Source organism: Alosa pseudoharengus, unplaced genomic scaffold (genome assembly GCF_046254945.1).
Source record: "Alosa pseudoharengus isolate Yale_2024_CS ecotype anadromous, Long Island Sound unplaced genomic scaffold, YU_APseudo_1.1 YU_APseudo_1.1_scf_4, whole genome shotgun sequence".
Taxonomy (NCBI): Eukaryota; Metazoa; Chordata; class Actinopteri; order Clupeiformes; family Clupeidae; genus Alosa; species Alosa pseudoharengus.
In genome coordinates, this window is record NW_027468774.1 from 13,088,345 (window position 1) to 13,115,690 (window position 27,346).

A 27,346-nucleotide genomic window follows, 5' to 3' on the forward strand; every position below is an offset into this window, starting at 1 on the left:
TAAATAGATAGATAGATAGATAGATAGATAGATGGATAGGAAAGGAAAATACATTTTTGAAAAACAAAATCTCCAGTTGATGCATAATTCTAATTTTTCAGTGTCTATATCATATACATTACACTGATGTACATAATGATGAAATTAAATGGCAACAAACAATATTCTCCAAATGTTTCAGGATTATACTTACACTTTCAAGTTTGTTGCCCCACAGTGTGATCTGGGCTGACATCCACCCACTTCCCCTGGTTCTACCCCACATTGCTGGGCTATGATGCCGACCCTTCTCCACAAACACTTGCAACATGCCCACATGATGGCCAGCAAGCTTATGTCGGAAAGACAGACACATGGAGCCCTGGTTCCATGGTGCAATGAGAGGCAGGAGAAGCTGCGCTCCCCTTCCACTGTGCTTCACAGTGACTTCAGGGAGAGTCAGATATTTCTCACCTACCAAGTCAAGATAAGCAAGTTGAACAGTGTCGTTTCTCTCCTTTCTTCTCTGACAAAATTTGCCTTAAATATAACTATTAGGGATAGTAAGAACTTAATGTATGTAGATAAGAACTTAATGTAAGCCCTTATTAGCTGTAGCAATGACATCAAATTTGGCGCCATGTATTTCCCAGGAACTGAGATTTGCCCACTTTTGAGGTACTTCACTTTCAGACCATCTTGTTGTAGTGTTAGACCAGCTTGCTGATTAGCCAAATAAGTTGTGGAGAGTGTAGGCTACTCACAGCTCAGGCTGGTTTTATTAGGCACTACCCCCTGCAGAATATGTAATAGATGGATGGATGGACAGATAGATAGATAGATAGATAGATAGATAGATTATGTCAGGTCAGCCCCTGCATTTAACTGCTCCACGCCCCAAACCCCGGACGGTACCTCTCCCCCCAATAATCCAGGTGAAATGTATGTCAGTGTGTATGTCTGTATGTGAGTGTCACTAAAATACTATTATTTCATTAATGCAAGACATATATTAACAATGCATTATTGAGTTAAAGCGTAACTCTCGCCAAAATGCAACCTAGGGTCTTTTTGTGAATGTACCTGAGTCAAACTGTCATTTAAAGGTCGTTAAAAAATGGGAGTGCTAGAGGCACTGCTATTTTAATGTGATCATACTATGATCGCATCAAAATCTCTATTTTTAAAACACAGAGTTTACTAAAAAGAAAGGTTTTGAACAACTGACTTGGTTTTTCCGCTCGCCGCCATCTTGCCAGTCAAGACGTGAGTTGTTGAAAACCTTTCTTTTTAGTAAACTCTGTGTACACAAACAATGTTGTTCTCAATGCTCAAGTTCATGTGTAGAGACCCTGGTGATACTTCGAGAAGTTTCATGTTGTGTCGAGCCTTCTTAGTGTTTTAAAAATAGCGATTTTAAATCTAGTATTCCCATTCAAAAAGACATTTGACGTGAAAGCGACAATATGTAATATCTTAAAAGTGGCGCTTCCATCCTAATTATGCTTTTAAACTAAAGTTTGACTGGAGTACATTCACAAAAAGACCCTAGGTTGCATTTTGCCGAGAGTTACGCTTTAACCCAGAAAGACTCAATTTAATTTGAAATTGATTAATTTTACCTGAAGGATATTCTACTATTGTCCACTGTGAGTCTCCTTCCCTGTGCCTTATCCACCCACAAAGGCCATAGTCAAAAGTACAGCTCAGAACACCAGCCTCTGGAAAATATAATGTAACATTTGAAAATGCAGCCAATGATGACAATAATTAAGAACTACTACTACAGTTTATATAAGGGCTGATATAGATATCTACCTCTAAAGAAGACTGTATGGAAACCAGTTGGCCTTTGAACTTGGTTCACTGCAAAAACTGCTTATCTAATAAACACTCTAATAAGTGTTTCAAGTGTTATCTAACAAAATCTAACCAATCTTCAATATCAAGATGAAAAAAAACTAGCTGGTATTTTTTTCAAGAAACTTACCTAGCGCTTTCTCATGAAATCATTTGACTTAATTTAAGAAAAGTTTGACTTTTAAGACATCTCATCCTGAAAACAAGCAAATTTGTCTGCTAGTGCGTTAAGCAAATTTGTCCTAAAACAAGCAAATTTGTCTGCCAGTGCGTTGAGTAAATTTGTCTTGATAAGACTCCTTAAAATAAGTCTAAGGGCCCTATCTTGGTGATCAAAAACCAGGCGCAAAGCGTGTTCTTATCCCGACGCAAAGCTTTTTCCTATCTTAAACTCAGATTTTTCGCCATGCGCTTCACTTTTATTAAACAATGCGCCCAGGGCTGAAAACTGGCAATTACATTTTTTTCTGAATGCTTAAACACAACTGTGATTCTTATAGCACAATTTCTAAAACTATTAATACTTATAGCAAAACCACTCACTGAGTTCGCAAAACTAAAAGCACAAACACTGCTTTGCACTCAATTTGCAATTTTGTAACACACACTTTGCACAACTGTAGGCACAATTCACTGCACAGCACTCTTTTTGCGGAACTGTAAACACAACTCATGCTTTACACTCAATTTCCAAATGATCAACACAATCCTAGCAAATCTACACACATGTATGGCTATTATTTTCACTATTTTGCCAACTCTCTGGCACACTTTCTCATGTGAAAACTGTTTTAGATAATTAGTTCACTTTGCTACGGAGCCCGTGAGGTGACATGAAAAAAAAAAAACGAAGGTAAAAAAAAAAACTGAGAAAAGGTATGTACTTGGGACAAACACTGACTAGGTTTGCGAGATCTTGAGTTTGTTTTGCGAGATCTCGAGTTTCTTTTGCGAGATCTTGACTTTCTTTTGCGAGATATTGACTTTCTTTTTGTGAGATCTCGAGTTTATTTTGCGAGATATTGACTTTCTTTTGCGAGATCTCGAGTTTCTTTAGCGAGATCTTGACTTTCTTTTGCGAGTCTCGCAAATCCATCAATGCATTATGAGAACCACTAGAAATGTTCCGGAGAGCTTTAGCCACTGGAATTAGGTTGCAGTTCCTTATTTTGGCATCTGCGTTGGTCTGAGGTTGCGTTTCACACTGACTGACAAGCCAAACCAGTCAGGGTGCGATTTGTGAAAAAAGCCGAGGGGGGGCGGGGGCGTCATCGCTCCTACTCATCACTCCATCCTAAACCTCGATTTCAATAGTCAATTTGATTTTAGAGGCTTTAAAAATATGAAGTTTCGTTTCCCTTTCTTTAACTTGTTTAGCTGTATTCTCTAGTGCAGTGAACAAGCCGCTGCATTCTGCAGTGAGTCAAGACCAGAAGTTAACGTTACCACACACGCACAGTGATAGTCTTTTGATTTTAGACAGGGCCGGTTCTACGTTATTCTGTGCCGGGGAGCAACACGCCCACGACCGCAACAGCCATTATGCCTAGGTATACGCACGCAGCACAGGCGAGCACAGGCTACCAGGAGAAAAATCAACCAATTCAGATCAATTAGTTAAAATAATATAGATGAACCATGCAATTGCAAGCGACCATGCCACAGCGGGCTACTGTATTAATGTCATCATTGTCCTACCGTATCCTCGAACTCGTCTGTTGCCTGAATGTGAAGCCAAGAACCATAGGCCTACATTCTTTGCGTTCTCTCCCATCTTTTTTGTATTTTCTATCCTCTGTTTATGTTCTTTTTTCTGGCTACCAAATTTGTTTAGACATTTTCCCACTAGTTTTGCCTACCAAGCATATGCGTAGCCACGGCCAGGCCTGTCTACTTGTCAGTCTTGCCTGTCCAATTAGGCTTTCCTTCGTTTACATTCACCATCTAAAAAAGACGCGCAAGTCAACACTGCGCTGATAGTTCAAGAATCAGTAAAATCGCGTAGGCTACAGCTGGCAGCTCCGTAATTGTCAGGTGTGATGAAATGTGTTCAGATTCCACTTTTTATGTCATAAACGCTGCATGCCTATGAAATGGCTTTGCAGTAGGATTGTCCGATGGTCAAGCTGTTGCTTCAATTTGTTTAAATTAATGCAACGCACCGATGCTGGGTTCATGCAGTTTTGCGCAAGTTTAAAATGTTTAGCCGACAGCATAATGTGTCATTTTTGTACAATAAGTTCCACTTTTCATGTCATGAATTATGTAGCCTATGATAAGGCTTTGGAGTTGTCCAATATGTTTAATCTATTGTCTCAATTGTGTTTCATGTGACGCACCGAAGCTACATTCATGCTTGTTTTGTCAGCTGTGATCAAATGCCTTCAATAAATTCCACTTTATATGTCATAAATATAACATGCCTATGATTAATGTTTGTATGGCCACCCATTTGAACATTTCTGGCTACACTACCGAGAACAGAATCTCTCAATCTCACGTCTTGACAGGTCATGTCAAAGTAGCCTAGGCTACTACTCCCCATGGGGGAGGGCTAACTTTTGATACATTTTTATAAATAAATCGTTATCAGCCAATAGGGAAACTGCCAGAAACAACAAGCAACAACGCTTTAGCTGGTAAGTGAGACACATCGATGAATGCACACTTAAGGCAGAATCACCACAGAAAGCGTTTATTTGATTATTTATTTTTCTGCCAGTGACTTGTGATTTCGCCGACAATGACACTGCAGCCTGGCCTGCATTTATGCGTGAAGCCCGTTAGTTTTGCTCTTGTTTGCCGCATGCTGGCAAAACAAGGCACTTCAACGTAATTTCAGTGACTGAAGCTCTCCAGAACGTTTGTGGTTCTGCATTGATGGATTTGCGAGATCTAGCAAAACAAACTAAATATCTTGCAAAACAAACTCGAGATCTCGCAAAAGAAACATAAGATCTCGCAAAACAAACTCAATATCTCGCAAAAGAAAGTCAATATCTCGCAAAAGAAACTCGAGATCTCGCAAAAGAAACTCGAGATCTCGCAAAAACAAACTCAAGATCTCGCAAACCTAGTCAGTGTTTGTCCCAGGTACATACCTTTTCTCAGTATTTTTTTTTTTACCTTCGTTTTTTTTTTTTTCATGTCACCTCACGGGCTCTGTACTTTGCAATCAGCCTAAGCACTATAAATAAGCTACAGGTAATGTACAATGGGTACAATGGAGGGAGCAGGAAGAGTGAGAAGAGTAAGAATTAGAGGAGTCTGAAGAGTAAGATGTGGAGGTGAAGAAGTAGGAGGAAGAAGACGCGGAGGTGAAGAAGTGAGAGGGAGAGAATGACAAGGACGAGGTGAAGTTAGAGGAAGAGGACAAGGAGGAGCAAGAGGAGGACGAGGAGGGGGAAGAGGAAGGGTAAGAAGAGCAATAGCCCTTCTACAGGCAAAAAAATCAGTCTACATGTGGGGATATTGTCATGTCAGGCCTGGATACGGCATTCCAGAATATATTTTCCCCGGTGCCTTGGACTAGGACATTGCATGTGATGTAGACAAAATTTTGAGAGAGACGACCCGATGTAGACTGTTTTGTTTTGTCTCAGTGAAATTGCTATTTTGTGTTTTGACTTGGAAAAACACACTTGTGTTTGTTTTGATGTGTGTAAATAAACACCAATAATTGAAGTTTGGACCCATGTATGTTTACAGAACTATGACAAAAGTATGACCTCAAACTGACATAGTCTACCTTGAAGTTGCGCTGCTTGTTGTGGGAATGATGTCATTCTCATTGGTTTAAACTAAGGATGTTACGCCCAAAACACACCCATGACTGATTAAGAAACATAAGAGCCGCCTATTTACGCCAGGCACCTGACGTTTGACAACAAAGCCACCCCGAATGTGGACTGGACAAACCCCTAAATGTATTAAATGCTATTCGCTAGTGACCATGCGTTTTAGATTGCTAATATAGGGCTCTATGTCTTCTTAAATTAAGTCAAAATTATCTTTTGAGTGCTAGGTAAGTCTCTTCATACTAAAAAACAATAATAATATACATATTTTGATCTTAATATAAGATTAATAACACTTGGTTAGATTGTATATTTTGCAGTGAGGACACAGGCGGTACGGCTGGATAACAGAGGCGTCGTTAGCCGATTTTTCTGGGGGTTCAGCCCTGAATGTTTTGAGTGTAGCACTAAATGGATTTTGCAAAGTTGACTGACAAATATAAAACCATTATTCCGATCGTGCATTAAACCTTGAGATGAGATGGACCTATTTAACAAACATACAAGCAGGAGACAGGTGCTCTCACTCTCCTTCATGCAGCAGATTTAACTTGAACGTTGCATCTACATATTTTTTTATATATTTTTAGGGGGCTTTTATGCCTTTAAATGTGACAGGATAGTGGAGAATGACAGGAAGTGAGTGGGAGAGAGAGAGTCGGGGCGGCAATCGAACCCGGGTCGCCAGCGTACGGTGCAGGTTCCCCAGCCAGTTGCGCCACAGCCGGGGCCACGTTGCATCTACATATGATGCATCTTGCTATTTAAAACACCACTCTGCTAGGTGGCTAGGCTATATAGTTTGTTTTTTAATAGCTAACAGAAATGTCAAGATAACAACAGGTCATTACATCCTTTAATTGTCAAAATATTATTGTCCATATTATTCAATCAATGTGGCTCAAATGAGGCAAGAGTCGGTGGTAATCTATCAAAAGTGAGCAAGGGCAGGCGAAATTGGAATTATGAGAACCGTTAAGACTCTATGGGCTAAGCCCCAAATGTTTTCAACTGCTAGCGACGCCCCTGTTGGGTAACATCATCTCCTCCATTCAGCACTGGTGCTCCGCAGGGATGTGTGTTAAGCCCCGTTGTATTCGTTATACACTCATGACTATGGCAACTCCATAATGCAAAACCATGAATAAACAAACCATTACTTTGTAAGAGAATTTGTTTATTGAATGTAACAGATACAGTTGGTGGTACAGATAGGCGATTGAACGTTCGCAAGCCCCGCCTAGGTCGGTCAAACATTACAGAAGTTCTTCAATATATTACAGAAGTTGGCTAGAAGTGCATGCTTTCTGGAGTGCTTGCATGATGACAAAAAGATGAGGTTTCTCCCTGTTGTCTATTGAGATCTATGACCTCTCTCCCATCTCCAATCTAAGCTGTTATTATGACCCTCCACAGCACAACGAATGATTTTGCGGCAAAATCTGTCCCTTTGTCTACTAATAGTTGACCACCCAGTGCCATGTAATATCACTTGGACATTAGTAGTAATTTGCTAACTATGCTATATTTAAAAGGCTAGGGGCGGGTGCTTGAAAAAACATGGTGCGGTTGGTGCTAAATTGTTGCAGGCTTATTTGCGTCCGATGGGCGGGGCTAGGGATCGGTCAATTGGGTATATAGAGCTGGATCATGGAATTCAAATAGCAGGGAGCTGATCCAATAAGTGTCCTATAGGTCAGAGTGAGGAATTTGAATTTAATTCTGGCTGCTTGTTGGAAAGCCAATGAAGAGCAAGAGAAGAGCAGCATTCTGAATCAACTGCAATGGTCTCACTACACAAGCAGGCAGGCCAGCTAATGATGAATTGCAATAGTCCAGTTTGTTAAGAACCATAGCCTGTACAAGAAGTTGTATGGCATCTTGTGTCAAATAAGGTCCGATCTTTGTAGAGGATAAATCAACATGATTTTTCGATTGAGGCTACATGCTCAGATGTAAATGTAGTCGGTCACATAATTTGTGACACCCAAGTCACGTGCCGATTTAGTTGGGGTCAGTGAAGATGAGTCAAGCTGGATGTTAATCTGTTGGGGAATAGCTGTATGAGCTGGGAACACCAAAAGCTGTTTTGGAGAGAAATATGATCTGAAACTAGTCATCAGGTTTGAAAGACAAGTAAAGTTGACTGTTATCCACATAGCAGTGATAGGCAAATCCATGGGAGCAATGACACATTGCCACACACACCGCATATCAATTACTGTATTGTAAACATTAAAAAAAAAAATATATACCGGTATATATTTTTAACTTTACCTGGATCATCACCCATTTCCTCATCAGTGTTTCCCAGTTCAACATCAAAATTAATACCCGGTCCATTTTCCTGGCCTTGTTTACGTGGTACTGAGGAGTGCAGAGGAAAGGTACAATAGTAGTACAGTACATTATATAAGATCAGACTAATTTAAGACAAATTAAACAGTATTGTACTTTCTTGAAATGATGTATGCATTAACACTTCCAACACATTCAATTATCAATGCCTTCATTCATTACAATGAAAATGTGTGGTTCTATGTTATTACTCACTGTGGACATCTCCTCTCTGTTTTGGTGTGAAAACTTTGCTTATTCTGTTATCCAAGGAAGTGATTGTTGGAGCAGGGAGCCACTGTGTGGGATTGACCTTATTAGTGAGAGATGGGGCCTTTGTAATAGGAAATGGTGGCCTCCAGGGTCTAAAGTGTGGTTTTGGGGTGACCAATAATGGAGTTCTCACAGTGGGTCTTTGGGACTGACGTGTGGGGACAGGTGGCTTATGGGGAACTGTTTTCCTTCGAGGTGGAGGTACTGCAGTAGACACAGTGGAGTTGGTAGTTTTGACTATAGTTGGTATGGTCACTGGTGGTTGTAAGGTGGTGATCCTTGTCTGGTCAGCATCAGGGACTCTATTTTTTGGTGGTATTTTCCCAGGCCTTGGAGGCTCAATAATCACCTTTGGAATAGCTAAAATGATATGAGAATTCATATAAACCTTAATCACTGTTCCATATCAATGCTCCTTTTTTTAAATGGTAACTATAACAACCATAGTAAACAATGGCTTTACAACAGTGGAATCAACTGTAACCAATTGCTAACTACCCACTGGTATTGTGGGTACCTGATCTGCATGGGTTACCAGATCTGCATGATACGTCACAAAATAAATTCTGATTGGTCTATTTGCCGTTGCACTTCGAGAATTTAATTGGTCAGAATGTTGTTTGCTGTTCGATAATTCGCCTGAGTTTATTGTTTTCTGTTGAAGGACCCAACGTGCAGGAAGGAACGCACAAGTGTCTTTGAAATATTGAACTAGCCGGCAAGACGCCAAACATCGATAGGCCTTTAAATATTAAAACTTTTACCTCAGGCATCGCTTGAGCAGCTACGCATCTAACCCAGCTGAATTGTACTCTCGACTTTGGACGAATGAGGTGGCGACACATCATCTATTATGAAGTATCATGCAGACCTGGACTCTGTCTCAAATCGCGTCTTTCAACTATTTTTTTTTAATAATTACTTTTTAAACACTTTTAAATTATTGCCCTTTTATGCCTTTATGTACTATCACCTTGTGTGTTTTATGTTTTCTTATTATTATTATTATTTTATTATTATTCTTTACTTTTTAAACTATTCTTTGACTATTGCCCTTCTATGCTTTTATCAACTATTCCTGTTTGCTTTTGTTTATGTAAAGCACATTAAATGACCTCTGTGTATGAAATGCGCTATATAAATAAAGTTGACTTGACTTAACATAACAGTGAAATAATGCACCAGCTTTTTCCTTGGGTCAGGTTCCGGAAATAAGTTTCCTATTTATTTCTCCATTGATTTGACGTTTGGAAAAATCTATATATAAAGATATATATCTATATATCTATATATTTAGACCATGCCTTAGGCTGACCATCTATGGAGTGAATCGTGATAATTTAATGATGTGAATTGTGTGAATTGTGAACATTTAATTTTGAAAAAAAAAATAAATGAAAAGAGGTCAAGGTACAAGCTTGTGTACATATTTTAATTTCCGGGCAAAGGAACTACTCATTCCATTCCATTGCAAATTATACATTTTCCAGTGTTTTCCAACCTAACAGTTTAACACACTTCCTTTTGAATGTAAGATGACTGACTTCTTACCATTTATACTGAGCAAATTTAACTTTTATTGAATGCCCACACATTGCTCCTCACTGTTTCAGTAGACATCTTGTTCAAGTGAGCAAAACAATGTGCGGTGAGGCGGGAGTTAAAGGGACACCAGGCAACGTTTTCATGTTAATTACTCATCTTCGTATCTCGGTATATGGTTAAATGACTCATTACAGGGAGAATGAAGACTCTCTCGCCCGCCCCTACTGCCTGTAGGAAGAATATCCCGCTTGCAACTTCAGTGTATCGTACCCGCCGACCGAAGCAGGATCAGTTTACATCCTGCATCCACAGCACAGAGGCAACCTAACGAAACGCTAGCGATTGTTGCAAACGTGTGTAGAATGGCAGAGCTGGCAAAGAGGCAGCGAAAACCCTTGACAGAAGATGCAAAGAAAAGGAAAAGAGCTTCAGACGGAGCGAGGGGGAGTTTCGTAGAGAAAAAGCATCAGGCTTGCCTGGTGTCCCTTTAAGTCAGAAACATTACCATGCCAATGGTGATCTCTACTAATGAAAGATTTTGCTTTTACACTTTAGAATTTTGGGTAGTGTAGTGCTTTTCCACGGAATCGTGAATAAAACATGTTTTTCTTAAAACAAGGTTAATATCATATAAACTTGTGGCGTCTACATAGTATATACAATCGCTTCATCGTCACATAGCTGGTTTTCAGTCTCCCTTGGACGGTTACAATAGGCCTATTATACCTTATAATCAAATTTTCAGAGTGGGTGGTCACTGTTGAGCCCTATAGACCAACGATCTGCCTGACCATACCTATTTTTTTCACCAACACACCCATAGGTGCTCATGTGTGCAAGTTGATGCTAACTGTGTTGGTCACTTACTAGTAAAGACACATTTCATCCCACCTGGCGCTGCAATGAGCTGGGCATAAGATAGGGTCCATTTGAGTGCCAAAAACGTAATTTTTTTTTTTTTTTTTTAAGTATATTTTTTTGGGCTTTTTATGCCTTTAATGATAGGACAGTGGAGAGTGACAGGAAACGAATGGGAGAGAGAGCAGGGGTGGGATCCGGAAAGGACCACGGGGCGGGAATCGAACCCGGGTCGCCGGCGTACGGTGCAGGTGCCCCAGCCAGTTGCGCCACAGCTGGGGCCCCAAAAACGTAATTTTACGCTTTTCCTTCCCATGCGTTGAGTGCCAAAAACTTAATATTACGTTTTTAGCTTTTTTTTTTTAATTACAAAACTAGACACTCTAACACACCTTATATGTGATTTTGGGAACTCTGTGATGAATGGAAATGAAATATATGACGATCGAAAACTCATGAAAACGCACAATCTGGACATTTTATCATAACTCGGTTGCCGCTTTGGGTCGAATCAGTGACGCATGCACGTCAGCTCAAAACCAGGCAATTTTCGTGGGTCTATCACAGGTGGCTGTCTCGCCAGGTCACTTCCCGGAAACTTTACAGGCAACACTTCATATTTCATGAAAGACGTTATATCTCCATTTCTAGGAAAAAAACAGCGATTTTGGTGAAAACTAGCCACTGTTTAGCTTGCGATTTCTCAGGAACAGAAGCGTGTAGAAATACACGGTTTGCACCCACTGAGAGCTTAAAGTCTCACCTTTCAAACGAGCCATTGTATGTGTTCATAGCTATAACACAGAATATGCTGTGGCTGTACAAAAATCATCAACAATGGTCTAGATTGCTGGCACTCAAAGCTTCCGAAAACAGCTTGGCATTCAATGAGTTAAGGGATGGATTACTGAACGGGCCTACCAGGCCCAGTATGCCCCAAAGCCCAAGCCTCTGTGTGAAGTCACTACTATGTTGTTCACCCCTGATATCTGAATTGGGCGCCTAACCCAGATAGCAATTCCGTTTGCTTTTCATCCGTTGCCATTCATCCGTTACTGCACCATAGGCTACAGCGGTGCAGTGTCAACAATATCGCAAAAACTATGGGTACAATTTTCGCAAAACTTGGTGGAAAGGTGTAACACAGGCTAGGGAAAACTGTATTTTCCATATAGTAGGCTAGCCAACTTGATGTGATTGTAGGTTAATGAAATAGGTTATATTGTGAGGGAACACACACTTCATTGCGAGGGAACACAAAAACATTGCGAGGGAACGCGAAAGTATTGTGAGGGAACACAAAAGTATTGCTATAAATAAATTCCCACCCTGACCCTTTGCAGGCTCCGTAGCTGTCTATTAGTCTAAATTGGGATGTCTGGAGAAAAATGTAATAGACTTGTAGCCTGAGTGAACCAAGACAAACCTGTTACTTACTTGCTAACAGATTCCTCTGGTTTTACCCAGGCTAACAAGCTTAACAATGACATTTAAAATGGCAATGAAGCTGTTAAGAGATCTGATAAACGGATTTGTACCACACATAAAAAGCGGATCCGTATCGCGCATGATAAGTGCTTCCATACCGCGTTTGTAACACAGAAGGCCAGATGTACTTTAGCGCCCACCAGTTTCGCAACGTGCACGTAAAAACATGGCGAGGTATGTACAAACAGGCCACACTGGGGTAAAAGTGCAGACTGCCTGTTGCAGGAGCTGAGAATGTGTAATTGCGCTTTCCTGTGTCATGCATATGTATTCAGGGGAGGGTCAGGGGAAAGTGGGGGTTTCGTGTTAAAAGATGGGAGGAGAAGCGTAAAATGCGCTTAATTAGGTATTCCCCTTTATGTACGAAAACTGCCCATGAAAGTGCACGTCTGTTTTGCAGTGAAATATTACGGTCTGGTAAAGCAGGGGTTAATCCAAATTACAGTTAAATGCGTCAATAAGAGGAACTTTCAAAGACAACAGAATCGCTATTCAGAGCACCAGTTTTGCGTCTTTGCACTTTATCAAAAGCAACCTTAACTTTCGTTGGCCTTTCAAATGTCTTACTTTTACTTTCACATTATCCACTTAAACTTTCCTATTTGCTAGATTTGACCAATCTTCCATAGCCTATGTGCAAAAGTAGTTTAAGTAGAACTACTGATCTCCATTATCTCCCTGCTTGTTGACATCAGTTAACTTCATTCAACTGCACTTGTATGTATGGCGTTCAGTTGTGGACGTAGGTATGGTAGGTGTGGCCCAGTTCCTTCCCAGTGTACTTTTGCTATCTGGGAAGTCAAATAGCCCGGGTTATGTTATGTCTTAAAAGGGCCCCTCAATGGTATACCATGGGTTATATGTTATTCCCCTGTGAATGGGGCCCCTTAGTCTACTTAGTTACGCTATGTGTAATAAACATGTTTTGTAATTTTTTCAAAGCAAGATACCTTGAATCTGTTGATAGTTACACACATATGTAAATCTAAATCTGTCCATTTCTTTTCCACAAAACTCGCCATCAGTCATCATTTAAGGGTTTTTTGCGTCTTTCCCCAGCAGTGATGGGCAGTAACGCGTTAGAAGTAAGGCGTTACTGTAATCCAATTACTTTTTTCAAATAACGAGTAAAGTAAGGGATTACAATTGCAAAAACAGTAATTACATTCACAATCCAGCAGCGGCACTGCACATGTTAATAGAGACTTTGGTTTTAATTATTTTATTGCTGTATTTTATTTACATCTATTCGAATGAAGGAGTATACACACCAAAAATATTTTGAGAGACTGATGCATTTAATTTTATGTTAAATACATTTTTGTTTGATGCAATGTGCATAGTTAAGATTGAAACTAATAAATACAAGTTTTAAAAAAAGTGTATTCAGGTTGTGTATAGCTAGTGTGTTTTTGAAAAGTAACTAATTACTTTTGAAAATAAGTAATCAGTAAAGTAACTCGATTACTTTCTTGGATAAGTAATCAGTAATCAGTAACTAGTTACTTTTTCCAAGTAACTTGACCAACACTGTTCCCCAGTGGCTCAAAATCCGTTCATAGGTCCACTGTGTCCAAAACATGTTTTACTATAGGGCTTATTCTTAAACACCGCCGCGGCCATATTGTTGATATGACATTCCAGTTCTATAGGCTATTCTATGTGACAATCGCCTGTAGCGCGTAGATTTGAGCTGAGCAGAGCACAGTAGCCTAACAGCTTCATCTCGTCAATATAAGTAAATAAACGTATAGACCCATATCTAATAGCATTAAGTAAATATCCGTCATTATTGTCAACTGTAAATTACCCCGATATTTATTTATAGCCCAACTGTCTTGTTCATACATCGGCACACGTCGCAGCTGAAGGGGACAAGCGTTCAAGTCGCCTGAGTCAAGGTCGGCGAACTTATATTTGTTCCACCAACGACATCGTCTAACATTGCCATGATCGGAGAGAATAAAGTTGCATCTCATTGGACTGCAATTGTATCTTGCGTTTGCCTGTTGCTCACAACCTGCAGCCAAGGACTTTGCTAAAGTAGTTTAAAGTGGGTTAGCCAGTGATCGTTTTTGTCTGATAACTTCTACAGGAGGATCTATGATGCAACTACATGGTCTGGAGGCAGAAAGGGCTAACATATTTCTCTGTAACATTTCCAAAATCCAAGTGAACAAAACACTATACAAATCAGAAGTATCTACTGATATCTTTCTCCGCTGAGTTTGTGCCTACTATTTGCCACTTGCCGTGCCACTAAGACAAGCTGAAAAGGGCGTATCATGAATAAATATATTAGCCTAGGCTACTGTAAACGTTGGCTAACATTGCCTACCTAGCAATACTATCTATGCAAATGTCCAAAGGTAATCTACGGTAGGCGACTACATCAAGCTACTGCTGATGTCTCCGCATTGCATAGGGGCAGCTGTTAAAAACGTATTTAACTTAAGCCCACAGAGGACAATATAATATAGTATTAATACAAATATAATAATGGCGATGGATGTGAGGAGTTGGCTGTAAGTTTAGCCTAGGCTATTTATCCTATGTAGCTGTAACCCTTCCTGTGTAGATTTTACAGAGAGGGAGGAATTTACAGGGTCTTTCAATTTAATTGAATTATAAACAAATAAATTGGATAATATATCTGGTTTCAAGGTGTAAGAAAATATAGAATTTATTAAGAGAGAGAGAGAGATGTATATAGGTAATATTAAAATATAATTTATCCAGGTAGATAAGGTAAATAATGAATAGATTAATAAGAATAAATAAAATAACTTATAAATATGGCCATTAAAATAAATAAACAAATTATATAAAACAAAACATATACAGCTTATATAAACTACATGTGAATATAATTAAATTAAATCAGTGTATGTGAGAATGGAATTATTTCGTCCAGCTGACCAGCTGGAATTTCAACAGCGATCTGCCACTGAGTAGATCCGTCTTTCAACAAAGTTCTAGGCGTTCCTGTGTGTAATACAGTTCGATTTTGGAGCCTTCTAGGACAAGCGGTTGAGAGGTAGATGCTCGAGTCGCAGCCACAGACTCAAACCGTTGGCGATGTCCAGGACAAGCGGTTGAGAGGTAGAAGCTCGAGCCGCTGACACAAGCTGTTGGTGATATCTGACGTTCCAGTACAGGCGGTTGAGAGGTAGACGCTCGAGCCGCAGACACAAGCCGTTGGTTTCCCCACAGGCACAGTTGTAAAAACAGGACGGTCGTTGGGCACTAGGCACTTTAGCAATCTAGCTACCCAGACACAATTCCTGGCGAGAAGATTGGAGAATAATATCATATATCTTAAGAACAGCAGTACGAAGCACAGCAGAGCTATTGCCTACTCCCTGTGTTGACTCTTGTTGAACTCATTACGATGAAAACACTAAACATTGTCAAAATGTTCAGAGACGAACTGTAACATTACACTACCAAAAACAAAACAAAAGAAAAACTTGAAACAAATGATAAAACTACCCTTAAACTTATTTACAAAAGTATTGCAGACATTTCTCATAAATAAAATAACAACACTGTTGTGGTTAGCTAGACGGTAGGCTAGCATAATAACGATAACATTGAGCGGTTAGCTCCAACGTCCGTTTTTCCCAGTTATCTCAAATAACCTATTCCATTGTGATTTACCCAACTTAAGAAACACAGAAAGGAAAGGAAAATAGTTCAGATGCCTACCTGGCGAGAAGATTGGAGAATAATATCATATATCTTAAGAACAGCAGTACGAAGCACAGCAGAGCTATTGCCTACTCCCTGTGTTGACTCTTGTTGAACTAACTTCAACGGCTGCGCAGTAGCTTATATACCACAAGTGACGTGAGTATAGCGAACAGAATGTATCTCTCGTGCCAGGTAGAAAAGAGAGGAAAATAGGAGAAAAAGGAAACAGTAATAGTAATATAATACATTAACCTATGGACATATGCATATATAATTATAATAAATAGGCAAAGGACTCTGACTTAAATATTTGGGTGGGTTACATCCTCCCCCCACTTAAAATATGACGTCCTCGTCATTTCAATTCAAAAGGGATTGCAATAATCCTGAGATTTGGCTCTGTAGTGAAACAAGAAAGTCATATACTAAACCTATATCATGAGACTGAGTGCTCACAGAATGTTGTTTACATCCAGCGTGGGAGCCAACCTGGTAGTCGCTTAGATAAGATGGGGGCACTCGTCTTCGCTGCGGCCTACCCTGTGGTAAAACTGGACTAAACATAGGCTCACAGTCAGCCATTTGGAATTGCCCCGATGAAAATTCGGGTGCATCCGGGTTCAGAGAGGTTTGTGACGGGGTCTCGCACTCAGGGGACAGAGTTGAATTTGTTGATAATTCGGAAGATACACAACTCACATCATGAGCTTCATTGTCAGTATTCACCTCCAGCGAACACTCCAAAGAGACTTCATCCTCACCAACCATACCCACAGCAGCAGCAGGAGGATTTTGCTCCAGAATAGCCTCCTCAGGGCCATCTGTATTAAAAGGCAAAAACCCACAGGGCAGCAGCATATCGCGATGTAAAACCCTCTCTCTACCATCTCCACCCTCAGGTGTGACAACATAAACAGGAATACTCATGTCTGGCTGTTTAACCACAATATAAATGTCTGATTCCCACCTATCAGAAATTTTGTGCTTCCTTCTGAGATTGAGGTTACGCACAAGGACTCTATCCCCGACTTCTAAAGGCAAAGCAGTAATTTTAGCATCCCAATGTGTCTTGTTCAAGAGCTGGCGCTTCTCTGCATTTCTTGAAGCCAAATTGTATGCGTGTTTGAGCCTACCCTTCAATTCTCGTACATAATTGGAATGTGTTTTTGAGTCATGGCCCCGAGGGCTAATGCCAAAACAAAGATCAATTGGAAGCCTAGGCTGCCGACCAAACATAAGAAGAAAAGGAGCCTCCCCAGTGGCATCATTCTTAGTACAGTTATAAGCATGCACTAGTGGTCTAACATACTTTCTCCATTCTTCTTTCTTTTTCTCCTCCAATGTGCCTAGAAGATCAAGCAAAGTCCGATTAAACCTCTCTACCGGGTTGCCCCGGGGATGGTACGGGGTGGTGCGGGATTTATTTATGCCTGAGAACTTACACAACTCTGCCACGACTTCAGCCTCGAAACTAGCCCCTTGATCGCTGTGCAACCGACGAGGAAACCCGTAATGACTGATAAAATTTTCCCATAACACCATGGCCACTGTTTTTGCTGTCTGATCTCTGGTTGGATAGGCCTGAGCATACTTAGTAAAATGATCCGTTATGACCAGTATGTTCCTAGTATCCCTCGAGTCAGGCTCTAATGACAGAAAATCCATGCAAACGAGCTCCAAAGGCCCACTAACCTTTATGTTGACCAGTTCTGCTGCTTTCTGTGCCCTGCTCTTTCGCCTCAAGCACCTTTCACACACTCTACATTTAGACTCAATGTACCGCATCATTTTAGGCCAATAAAACCTAGCTCTAGCCAACTCTATAGTTCTCTCCATGCCCATATGACCCACTTCATCATGAACACCATGAAAAGCCCGTCCTCTCTGGCTCTGAGGTATGACAAGCTGGTAGAACACCTCACCTTGGATATTAAGAACTTTACGATACAGAACACCATCTAGTAAACATAACTTGGACCTCTCACGCAAGAGTAACAACACCTCACCCTGTTCTTTTGACCTATCCACATCTTGAACATCATTGGCCAGAATATCCATGATACGACACAGACTCTGATCCTCCCTTTGCAAACGCCACCAGTCCTCGACAGACAACCCAGGGAGGGCTGGCTGGCCTGGCCATGGCACAGGAAATTCCAACTCCTGAGGAATGGCACTGTCATTGCAGAGGAGGGTCTCTACCGCCGGGACAACATTGTCTACCAACGAATCATCTTCACCTTCTTCCCCCTCAGACACAGCAAGGACCTGAACACCGTAGCGCAAACACAAAGCACTCATGGCATGGCCACTAAGGAACTGAAATTCTTCTGGAGCTAAAGTAATGCGTTCCAGCAGCTGGGCTATTTTTCTATCCTGCTCCTGAGACTCATCATCATCTGGATAGGCAGAGTGGGGACGACGAGAGAGACCATCAGCATCAGTGTTGCGCAAACCAGACTTATAATGAATATCAAAATCATAAAGGGACAGAGAAGCGAGCCATCTATGACTTGTGGCATCCAATTTTGCACTAGTTAATACATACGTTAGGGGGTTATTATCAGTCAAAACTTTAAATTTTGCACCGTAAATGTAATCATGAAATTTATCCGTTATAGCCCATTTAAGTGCAAGAAATTCCAATTTATGAGCTGGGTAATTCTGCTCGCTCTTGGAAAGCCCACGGCTCGCATATGCAACTACTCGTGTCTGACCCTCTTGCACCTGATATAATACTGCACCCAAACCTGTTGTGCTGGCATCAGTGTGGAGCACATAAGGAAGCTGCCAGTTAGCAAAACCTAGTATTGGGGCTGACGTGAGTTTATCAATGATGACCTCAAAAGCATCCTGGCATTTATCAGTCCACCGATCACCCAACAGTGGTGACCTGGAACGGTTACTATGTTTAGAATGCTTATGCCTGGTGGAAAATTCCCCCTTCAACAAATCATTCAAGGGTTTAACCACACGTGAATAATTATAGACAAAACGCCTATAATAACCAGAAAAGCCTAAGAAAGACCTTAGTTCATGAACAGTTTGGGGACGTGGCCACTCTCTAATGGCAGAAATTTTATCGGGATCTGGCTGAATACCTTGGGCCGAGATGACATGACCTAAATATTTGACGGAGGGTTGAAAAAACTTACATTTAGAAGGGGAGAGCTTAAGACCAAACTCTGAGATGCGCTTAAGGACTTTCATAAGCCTCTCTTCGTGCTGCTCTAAAGTGGGCGAAAATATTATGAGGTCATCAAGAAAAGCTATCACCTCCTGAAGGTTTATCCCCTCCATCACTTTCTCCATGGTCCGCTGAAACGTTGCAGGTGCATTAGTTAAGCCCTGAGGAAGCTTCCTGAACTGCCAGTTACCAAACGGGGTGGTAAATGCCGTTTTAGGCCTATCAGAAGGCTCCACATCTAGCTGATAATAACCACTCTTCAAATCGAGGACACTAAACCACTTTGACCCAGACAGCAATGCAAATGTCTCTTCAATGCGCGGCAATGGATATGCATCTTTACTTGTCAGGCTGTTAAGTTTGCGATAATCAACCACCATCCTAAGGTCCCCATTCTTCTTTCTAACTAACACCACTGGAGAAGCATAAGGGCTAATTGACTCTTCTATTACACCAGCTGCCAATAAATCATGCAAGTGACTTCTTAGATCATTGAAATCTGCAGGTGAAACTCTCCTTGTTCTTTCCTTAAATGGAACATGAGGCTCTAACTCAATTCGATGTGCGACGCCTGGAATATTTCCAATATCAAGATCATGCTTGGAAAATGCATTAGGAACTTCCTCAAATATTCTTTTTGTAATACGATCTTTGAATTCTGTATCTACAGGACTATCACCAAAGTCAAGTTCAAACGACTCAGGCTGGCTGTTAGTGTCATTTGAGGAAACTAGAAACGAATGAGCCTTGTGAGGGGAACCAGTGTGTGTAGGAGAAGAAATAGGGACTGCCCAGTCAATCAAATAACATTCAGCAATAACACACTTTGGAGGCAGGGTGATGTCATGCTGAGACATATTCTTAACTGTAACCTTCAAAGCATTAGAAGACCTGTCTTTCATCTGCATCAACTCATTATACACCACCAATCCACCTGGAGCAGAGACCCCCTCCACACCACTCAAGAGGACTGGAGAACTATCACAACTCTGTTTCATACGACACATGCCTTTTAAAACCTGCAGCTCACCAGGTCTGAGACACACAGACACCTTGCCACTAAAAGTTACACGCATAGCTTTACCTTCGGTGTCTGGCTTAAATTTCTGACAATACTCTGAATAAACCACAGCCCAACTGGAGTGGATCGACATGGTATTTAAGAACTGTGGTCCTCCTTTCTTTTTGCAATCTTGTACTAATTGACGCAAAATATTAGTCCCGACCAGTAGGGGAACTTCGAGATTGTATGGCTGGTCGGGGCTCACTAACATCAAAGTGCTGAATCGACGGCCAGTCCCACAGGCATTCTGAGGAAACTGCACTTCCACCTCAATATAACCTAAGTATGGAACCTTTTGCCCTGCAGCCCCTTCAATATGAAGCAGATTATGAAGAGGAAGTAGTTCTCTGTGTGAAAGCTGTAAAGAATAAAAAGATTGAGATACAATGCTCACTTGTGATCCTGTGTCCATTAAACACTGACACTTAACTCCATCCAACCAAGCAACTCCATTACAAGACTCTCCTACTAAGCCATCTGGAATCTCAGAAAAGTATTCTCTCTTTGGATGTAACTGATTAACGCACTTATTAGACAAGCTGGAACTTAAGTGAGTTTTGGCTCCTACTCGTTCCATAGCAGGAGCACCTATAAGTTTAAAGCCTCACCCGACTGTGAGGTCAACTGCTGCAGGCCCTGGTTAGCATGGTACCGCTCACACAGTCTCGTTTGTACTAGAATAGCGTTTGTTGGGTTAGAACAAGCAGACAGGAGGTGTGATTCCTCACCACAGTTATAACAGAACCTCTTTAATTTAGTCTGTTTGGCAGCAGATGCACTAGGAGAGTTAACTACGGCCCTCTGGCCCACAAATCCATAACTCTGCCTAGGATTATCCCTCTTTGAAGGTTTGTTACCAGTAGAAGACACTTTCTGCAGCTCAACCTCCAACTGCCTTATTTTAGCTTCTAGTTGTTCCTGCATGGGTACATTGAAGACACCAAAACTATGACCTTCAGCCGGAACAGGCTCACTTGCTAACTGTGTTTTTGTATGCACTCTAACTACACTATTACCCAGGTGCCTCTTTCTCCGTAACTCTTTTTGCTGCGTCTCACCCTCATAAGTTCTAATTTTAAACAGGAGGTCAGAGAACGGTGGTGGCCCATAGGCAGACTCATCACTGTATTCTCTCAGTCGTAGAGCGGCTATCAACTGATCATCCCAACAACCCCGTAAGAACTGCTTTAACAACTGACAATCCGCATCCTGCTTCGCTACACCATTTCTTTCAGTGACTTCATGAAGCAAACTCTGGAGTCGGCGTAAATAGTCTGATGGTTTTTCCTCACTGTTTTGATGGGTCTCTATGAACTGTATATATAGCTCATCACCCTTGCTCACATCACCATAAGCATTGTCCAGCTCTCGAACATAAACAGAAGGAACTTCATTGTGACCGATCCTAAGTGCTACAGTTAATGCAGGTGGAAGTAAACTGTCTAATACAATCCTTCGCTGCTGCCCCTCAGTAATACTTGCATCATTAAGCAACTGAGTAACACGAAGACGCCATAACTGATAATCTACCTCATTAGGAGGTTTTGGATAATTCCCTGAAAAAGGACGCAACTCACGCGCTGTTGGAACCCGTGTGAGTGAATCACGTTTCACAATGTGTTCAACAATAACACGTTGAGCTTCAGCAGGCATGGGTATGGTTAGCAAGGAGTCAGCCCTAGCGGTGGCCTGAGCAGAGCTAGTTACATGTTCATCAGGACAATTAAAGTGTACAGCTAAATCAGGAGATCTAGGTTTAGCACCTGAAACAGGCGTAGACGTTGCGGGACCCATGTTACAAACCTCTTTAATTTGACCTATTGCACTTTGCCCTAACACTAAGGGATTGACACCATAGGTGTTGGCCAATTCGGTAATCTGTTCCCTAAAACTGACGGTCATATCACTGAGTGCATGAACAAGGGGCACTAGCTCCTCACCAGGTTGGCTCCCACTTACCGGTTCTGGTCTGTATTGGCCTATTTGAACCACCTTCCAGCAACAACCGCCTTCAGATGAATGCTCAGACTCCAGTAGCATTGGAGTGACGTCACAACTAAACTGACAAAGGATAGTATTAGAAACATTCTTAACCATGTCAATCTTTTCAACACTATCAAGAAATTTAAATGCTTTCCCCACTTCTCTAAGCGTAATGTCTGTTTTAACTCCTGTGAGTAGCACAGTACGCAGGGGGTCATAACCATACTCTAAACAGAGATCCATAGTATTAATGCTACTACGCTAATAAAGATTGTAAAAGAGATGAAAAGAGTAAAAAAATATATATAGCAATGAGAAGGGAAAAGAACAGTGAAACCAAATATATTACTATAAGTCCTATGTTCGGGCGCCAGTTTCTGTAACCCTTCCTGTGTAGATTTTACAGAGAGGGAGGAATTTACAGGGTCTTTCAATTTAATTGAATTATAAACAAATAAATTGGATAATATATCTGGTTTCAAGGTGTAAGAAAATATAGAATTTATTAAGAGAGAGAGAGAGATGTATATAGGTAATATTAAAATATAATTTATCCAGGTAGATAAGGTAAATAATGAATAGATTAATAAGAATAAATAAAATAACTTATAAATATGGCCATTAAAATAAATAAACAAATTATATAAAACAAAACATATACAGCTTATATAAACTACATGTGAATATAATTAAATTAAATCAGTGTATGTGAGAATGGAATTATTTCGTCCAGCTGACCAGCTGGAATTTCAACAGCGATCTGCCACTGAGTAGATCCGTCTTTCAACAAAGTTCTAGGCGTTCCTGTGTGTAATACAGTTCGATTTTGGAGCCTTCTAGGACAAGCGGTTGAGAGGTAGATGCTCGAGTCGCAGCCACAGACTCAAACCGTTGGCGATGTCCAGGACAAGCGGTTGAGAGGTAGAAGCTCGAGCCGCTGACACAAGCTGTTGGTGATATCTGACGTTCCAGTACAGGCGGTTGAGAGGTAGACGCTCGAGCCGCAGACACAAGCCGTTGGTTTCCCCACAGGCACAGTTGTAAAAACAGGACGGTCGTTGGGCACTAGGCACTTTAGCAATCTAGCTACCCAGACACAATTCCTGGCGAGAAGATTGGAGAATAATATCATATATCTTAAGAACAGCAGTACGAAGCACAGCAGAGCTATTGCCTACTCCCTGTGTTGACTCTTGTTGAACTCATTACGATGAAAACACTAAACATTGTCAAAATGTTCAGAGACGAACTGTAACATTACACTACCAAAAACAAAACAAAAGAAAAACTTGAAACAAATGATAAAACTACCCTTAAACTTATTTACAAAAGTATTGCAGACATTTCTCATAAATAAAATAACAACACTGTTGTGGTTAGCTAGACGGTAGGCTAGCATAATAACGATAACATTGAGCGGTTAGCTCCAACGTCCGTTTTTCCCAGTTATCTCAAATAACCTATTCCATTGTGATTTACCCAACTTAAGAAACACAGAAAGGAAAGGAAAATAGTTCAGATGCCTACCTGGCGAGAAGATTGGAGAATAATATCATATATCTTAAGAACAGCAGTACGAAGCACAGCAGAGCTATTGCCTACTCCCTGTGTTGACTCTTGTTGAACTAACTTCAACGGCTGCGCAGTAGCTTATATACCACAAGTGACGTGAGTATAGCGAACAGAATGTATCTCTCGTGCCAGGTAGAAAAGAGAGGAAAATAGGAGAAAAAGGAAACAGTAATAGTAATATAATACATTAACCTATGGACATATGCATATATAATTATAATAAATAGGCAAAGGACTCTGACTTAAATATTTGGGTGGGTTACATCGCCACCAGTCTCTCCTGCGCTGACTACTTCTCAGTCTCATTCTCTTCTCGTGTCCTGACCATGTCAACATTGAGCAACGAAAATAAGGGAGATTTTCCAGGTTACTCACCCAAAATACAGGGACATTTCAACATTCGTCTTTCTGTTGCTATCCCTCTGCTGAGAGCAAGAATTCGTAGGCCTACTGAAACTGCTGCACTAATTAAACGAGGTGAAGCTAAGCTAGGTCTAATGAGATTGGCGTCAAATCGTGCTCTCTCCCACACTGTTCTGATCACTCTGGTCGCCTTCAGGCAAGCAAAACGATGCTTTAAAAACATATTTTCGCTGGAAGGGCAGGGGGTACAGGACAACAGTACAGAGACGGCCAAGTCCGATGGGGCTAATGTTATGAAAGTGATAAAATATGGGATATTTTACGGGAAAATATTAAAACAGGAAGACAGCTGGAAAAAGTTGACAGGTATGTTTCTGACAGTGGGTGACTCTAGGGCTATTTGCTGTTGTTAGAACGGCCTGTATTGCTGTTGTTAGAACGGCCTGCCCTGTAGCCTAGGCCTATTGCACAACATAGGCCTACCATCACGTTACCTTTTGTACAAATAAATAAATAGCCTACAGCGATCATACCGGCGCTGTCGCGCTTGTCATTGACAGCTGCATTAAATAGACCCACCTATGCATTTTCTATATCAACAAAATGGCCGCTGCGAACGTTATTACTTGATTATTACGTAGATCGAATAAGCCTAATACAATAGATTGTATCAATACAATTTTTTTCTGCAAATAAACTGTGTGACTAATCAATTAGCTTCTGTTCATTGTATGAAACTGGTGAGGCATTAGCCAAGTGACTTGACTTGTTTTTTTGCATGTAGCAGAGGCATAGCAACAGTCATATTTTAGATATAATGGATCTAAAGTCCGTATGGTGACAAAATACACATGCATTTTATTGAAAGGTATCAAATATCTCAAGCAGATGGTGCTTTTAACACCATCCAACCCCTCAGACTGGGAGACAAGCTCTTGCAGATGGGTGTGGATGCTCACCTGGTAACCTGGATTACAGATTACCTGACCGAGCGACCACAGTTCATCAGACTGAAGAACTGTCTCTCTGACACTGTGATCAGCAGCACCGGAGCACCACAGGGAACTGTGCTCTCTTCAGTCCTGTTCACTCTGTACACATCTGACTTCTGCTACAACACCGAGTCATGCCACATGCAGAAGTTTTCTGATGATACTGCAATTGTGGGGTGTATCAGGAACGGGCAGGAGGAGGAGTACAAGTGCCTGGTGGAGGACTTTGTGCAATGGTGCAAACTCAATCATCTTCAACTCAACACTTCAAAGACCAAGGAGATGGTGGTGGATTTCCGCAGGTCTAAGCCCACTCTGCTACCAGTCCCCATTGATGGGGTCAATGTGGAGGTGGTTAGCACCTACAAGTATCTGGGTCTCCACCTGGACAATAAACTGGACTGGTCAGCCAACACTGATGCACTCTACAAGAAAGGACAGAGCAGGCTGTACTTCCTGAGGAGGCTGCGGTCCTTCAATGTGTGCAGCAAGCTGATGCACTCTACAAGAAAGGACAGAGCAGGCTGTACTTCCTGAGGAGGCTGCGGTCCTTCAATGTGTGCAGCAAGCTCCTCAGGATGTTCTACCAGTCTGTTGTTGCCAGCGTCCTCTTCTATGCAGTGGTATGCTGGGGAGGAAGCACAAAGAAGAAGGATGCGGGGCGAATTGACAGGCTGCGGGGCGAATTGAAAGCTGGCTCTGTAGTGGGAGCTGAACTGGAGTGCATCACTTCAATATCTGACAAAAGGACCCTGAACAAACTGATCAACATCTTGGACAATGAGTGTCACCCACTCCACAGCAATATTGTTAAGCAGAAGAGCCTGATCAGCTGGAGACTTCGCTCACTGCCTTGCACAACAGACAGACTGAGGAAGTAATTTGTCCCCAGGGCCATTGAACTGTTCAATGCTAAGGGAAGAGGAGAGATAGACTTCTCTGCATAGTCTGTCTGCCTCTTCAGCCCCTCCATGTTTGGATACTGTCTGTCCACTAGCCACTTTTTACCACTGTCTTTCTGCCTCACTGTTTGCGTGCTATATTAGCACATTAGCACATATGCATAACCCCTCCCTCCATGCCACAGCCGAACTGTGGCCACACTTATACCTTTTCTTAAAATAGTTATATATATAGATATATAGATATATAGACTTTATTCTTGCACTGTTGCACTGTTGGACTTATTCATTTGCACTATCACCATGACCACTATCACCATTGCACTATTACCGTGACATTCACACAGAGCACCTTACCTTACCGTACTATGCACAGAGAATCACAGGCTCAGTCCCTGCCTCAGTCATTGCAAGCGCCTCTTGATTGATTAATCCCCACTATGTGGATACTGTTTTTAGAATTGATTTAGATTAAGTGTTAGTTAGTATAATTTGTATTTTAGTATATTTAGTATATTCTTATCTTCTACTCTCCTTATTGCTTAGTTGTGTTTTTATATTATATACTTTTTATTACTTTTTCTGCTGTTAGTGAATGTGTGTGTTGTCTGTATGCTACTGAGACCTTGAATTTCCCCTGGGGATCAATAAAGTATCTATCTATCTATCTATCTTAATTAAAGGGTGTTATTTTGATGATTTCCTGAAATCCCATTTAAGGAATTATTTTTCTTTGGAACCCGAACATCCTGGCAACCTAGTTGTAAAAGTAGCTAGGCTACTTAAACTAGCACATTTTGACATTGACATGTTCAAAGCCTCTTACCAATACATTGATATTTTCCATTGATGAACTGCAGGACCAAGCCCTCATAGCATCTGCAGATGTAGCTCCCAAAGCTGTTGATGCATTTGCGAAACTTGGGGCACACAGCAAGACCAGCTGCACACTCATCTACATCTAAAAAATAAGGCCATTTTACTCATCAATCAAAGTTTCATAGTTCATTCAGTTACCTGCTGTAGAGGGAAGATCACTTATTCTTAGGCGTCAGAATCAGAGAGTTCCATGGATATTTCAATGTCTCATCAACTCTGTTGTCTTTACAGTATACTGTATACAAATTAATTGACAAATAATAAAGACACTTTTACTTGCCTCCTTGACACTTTGCTTGGTGAGAAAATGTGCACCTTGTTTTCATTGAGCCAAGGGCTACAAATTAATCACTATACTGTTTACACTTAAAAATTGAGGCTGAGGGTACTATTTTAATTGAATCCTCTGCGACAAGACTAACAAAAGAAAGGTAAGATGGCAGCACGGACGCATCGCGACGCCCCATGTCTCTCCAGATTTTGCAAATTAGTGGTAATATGCTTGTTTATATTTCAAGTATTTTCGCTAAAAACAATTTAGCATACGTATCGTACACCCGACAGGAACCTTTGGA

At 41.1% G+C, this 27,346-nt stretch overlaps 1 protein-coding gene across 4 annotated transcripts in view; it reads right to left on the reverse strand.

The window, feature by feature from the left end:
• The window catches only part of npnta (nephronectin a), a 55,794-nt gene that overhangs the window by 4,346 nt on the left and 24,102 nt on the right, over positions 1–27,346 (reverse strand). For 2 of the 4 annotated variants that reach the window (XM_076264880.1, XM_076264881.1), the window contains 5 exons: positions 26,719–26,853; positions 8,190–8,606; positions 7,914–8,003; positions 1,602–1,700; positions 194–453 (listed from right to left, as the gene is read on the reverse strand). In XM_076264880.1, the coding sequence (XP_076120995.1) occupies positions 194–453; positions 1,602–1,700; positions 7,914–8,003; positions 8,190–8,606; positions 26,719–26,853 (1,001 nt within the window). The remainder of the gene's footprint in view (positions 1–193; positions 454–1,601; positions 1,701–7,913; positions 8,004–8,189; positions 8,607–26,718; positions 26,854–27,346) is intronic. The other 2 variants (XM_076264882.1, XM_076264883.1) reach the window with 2 other exon arrangements.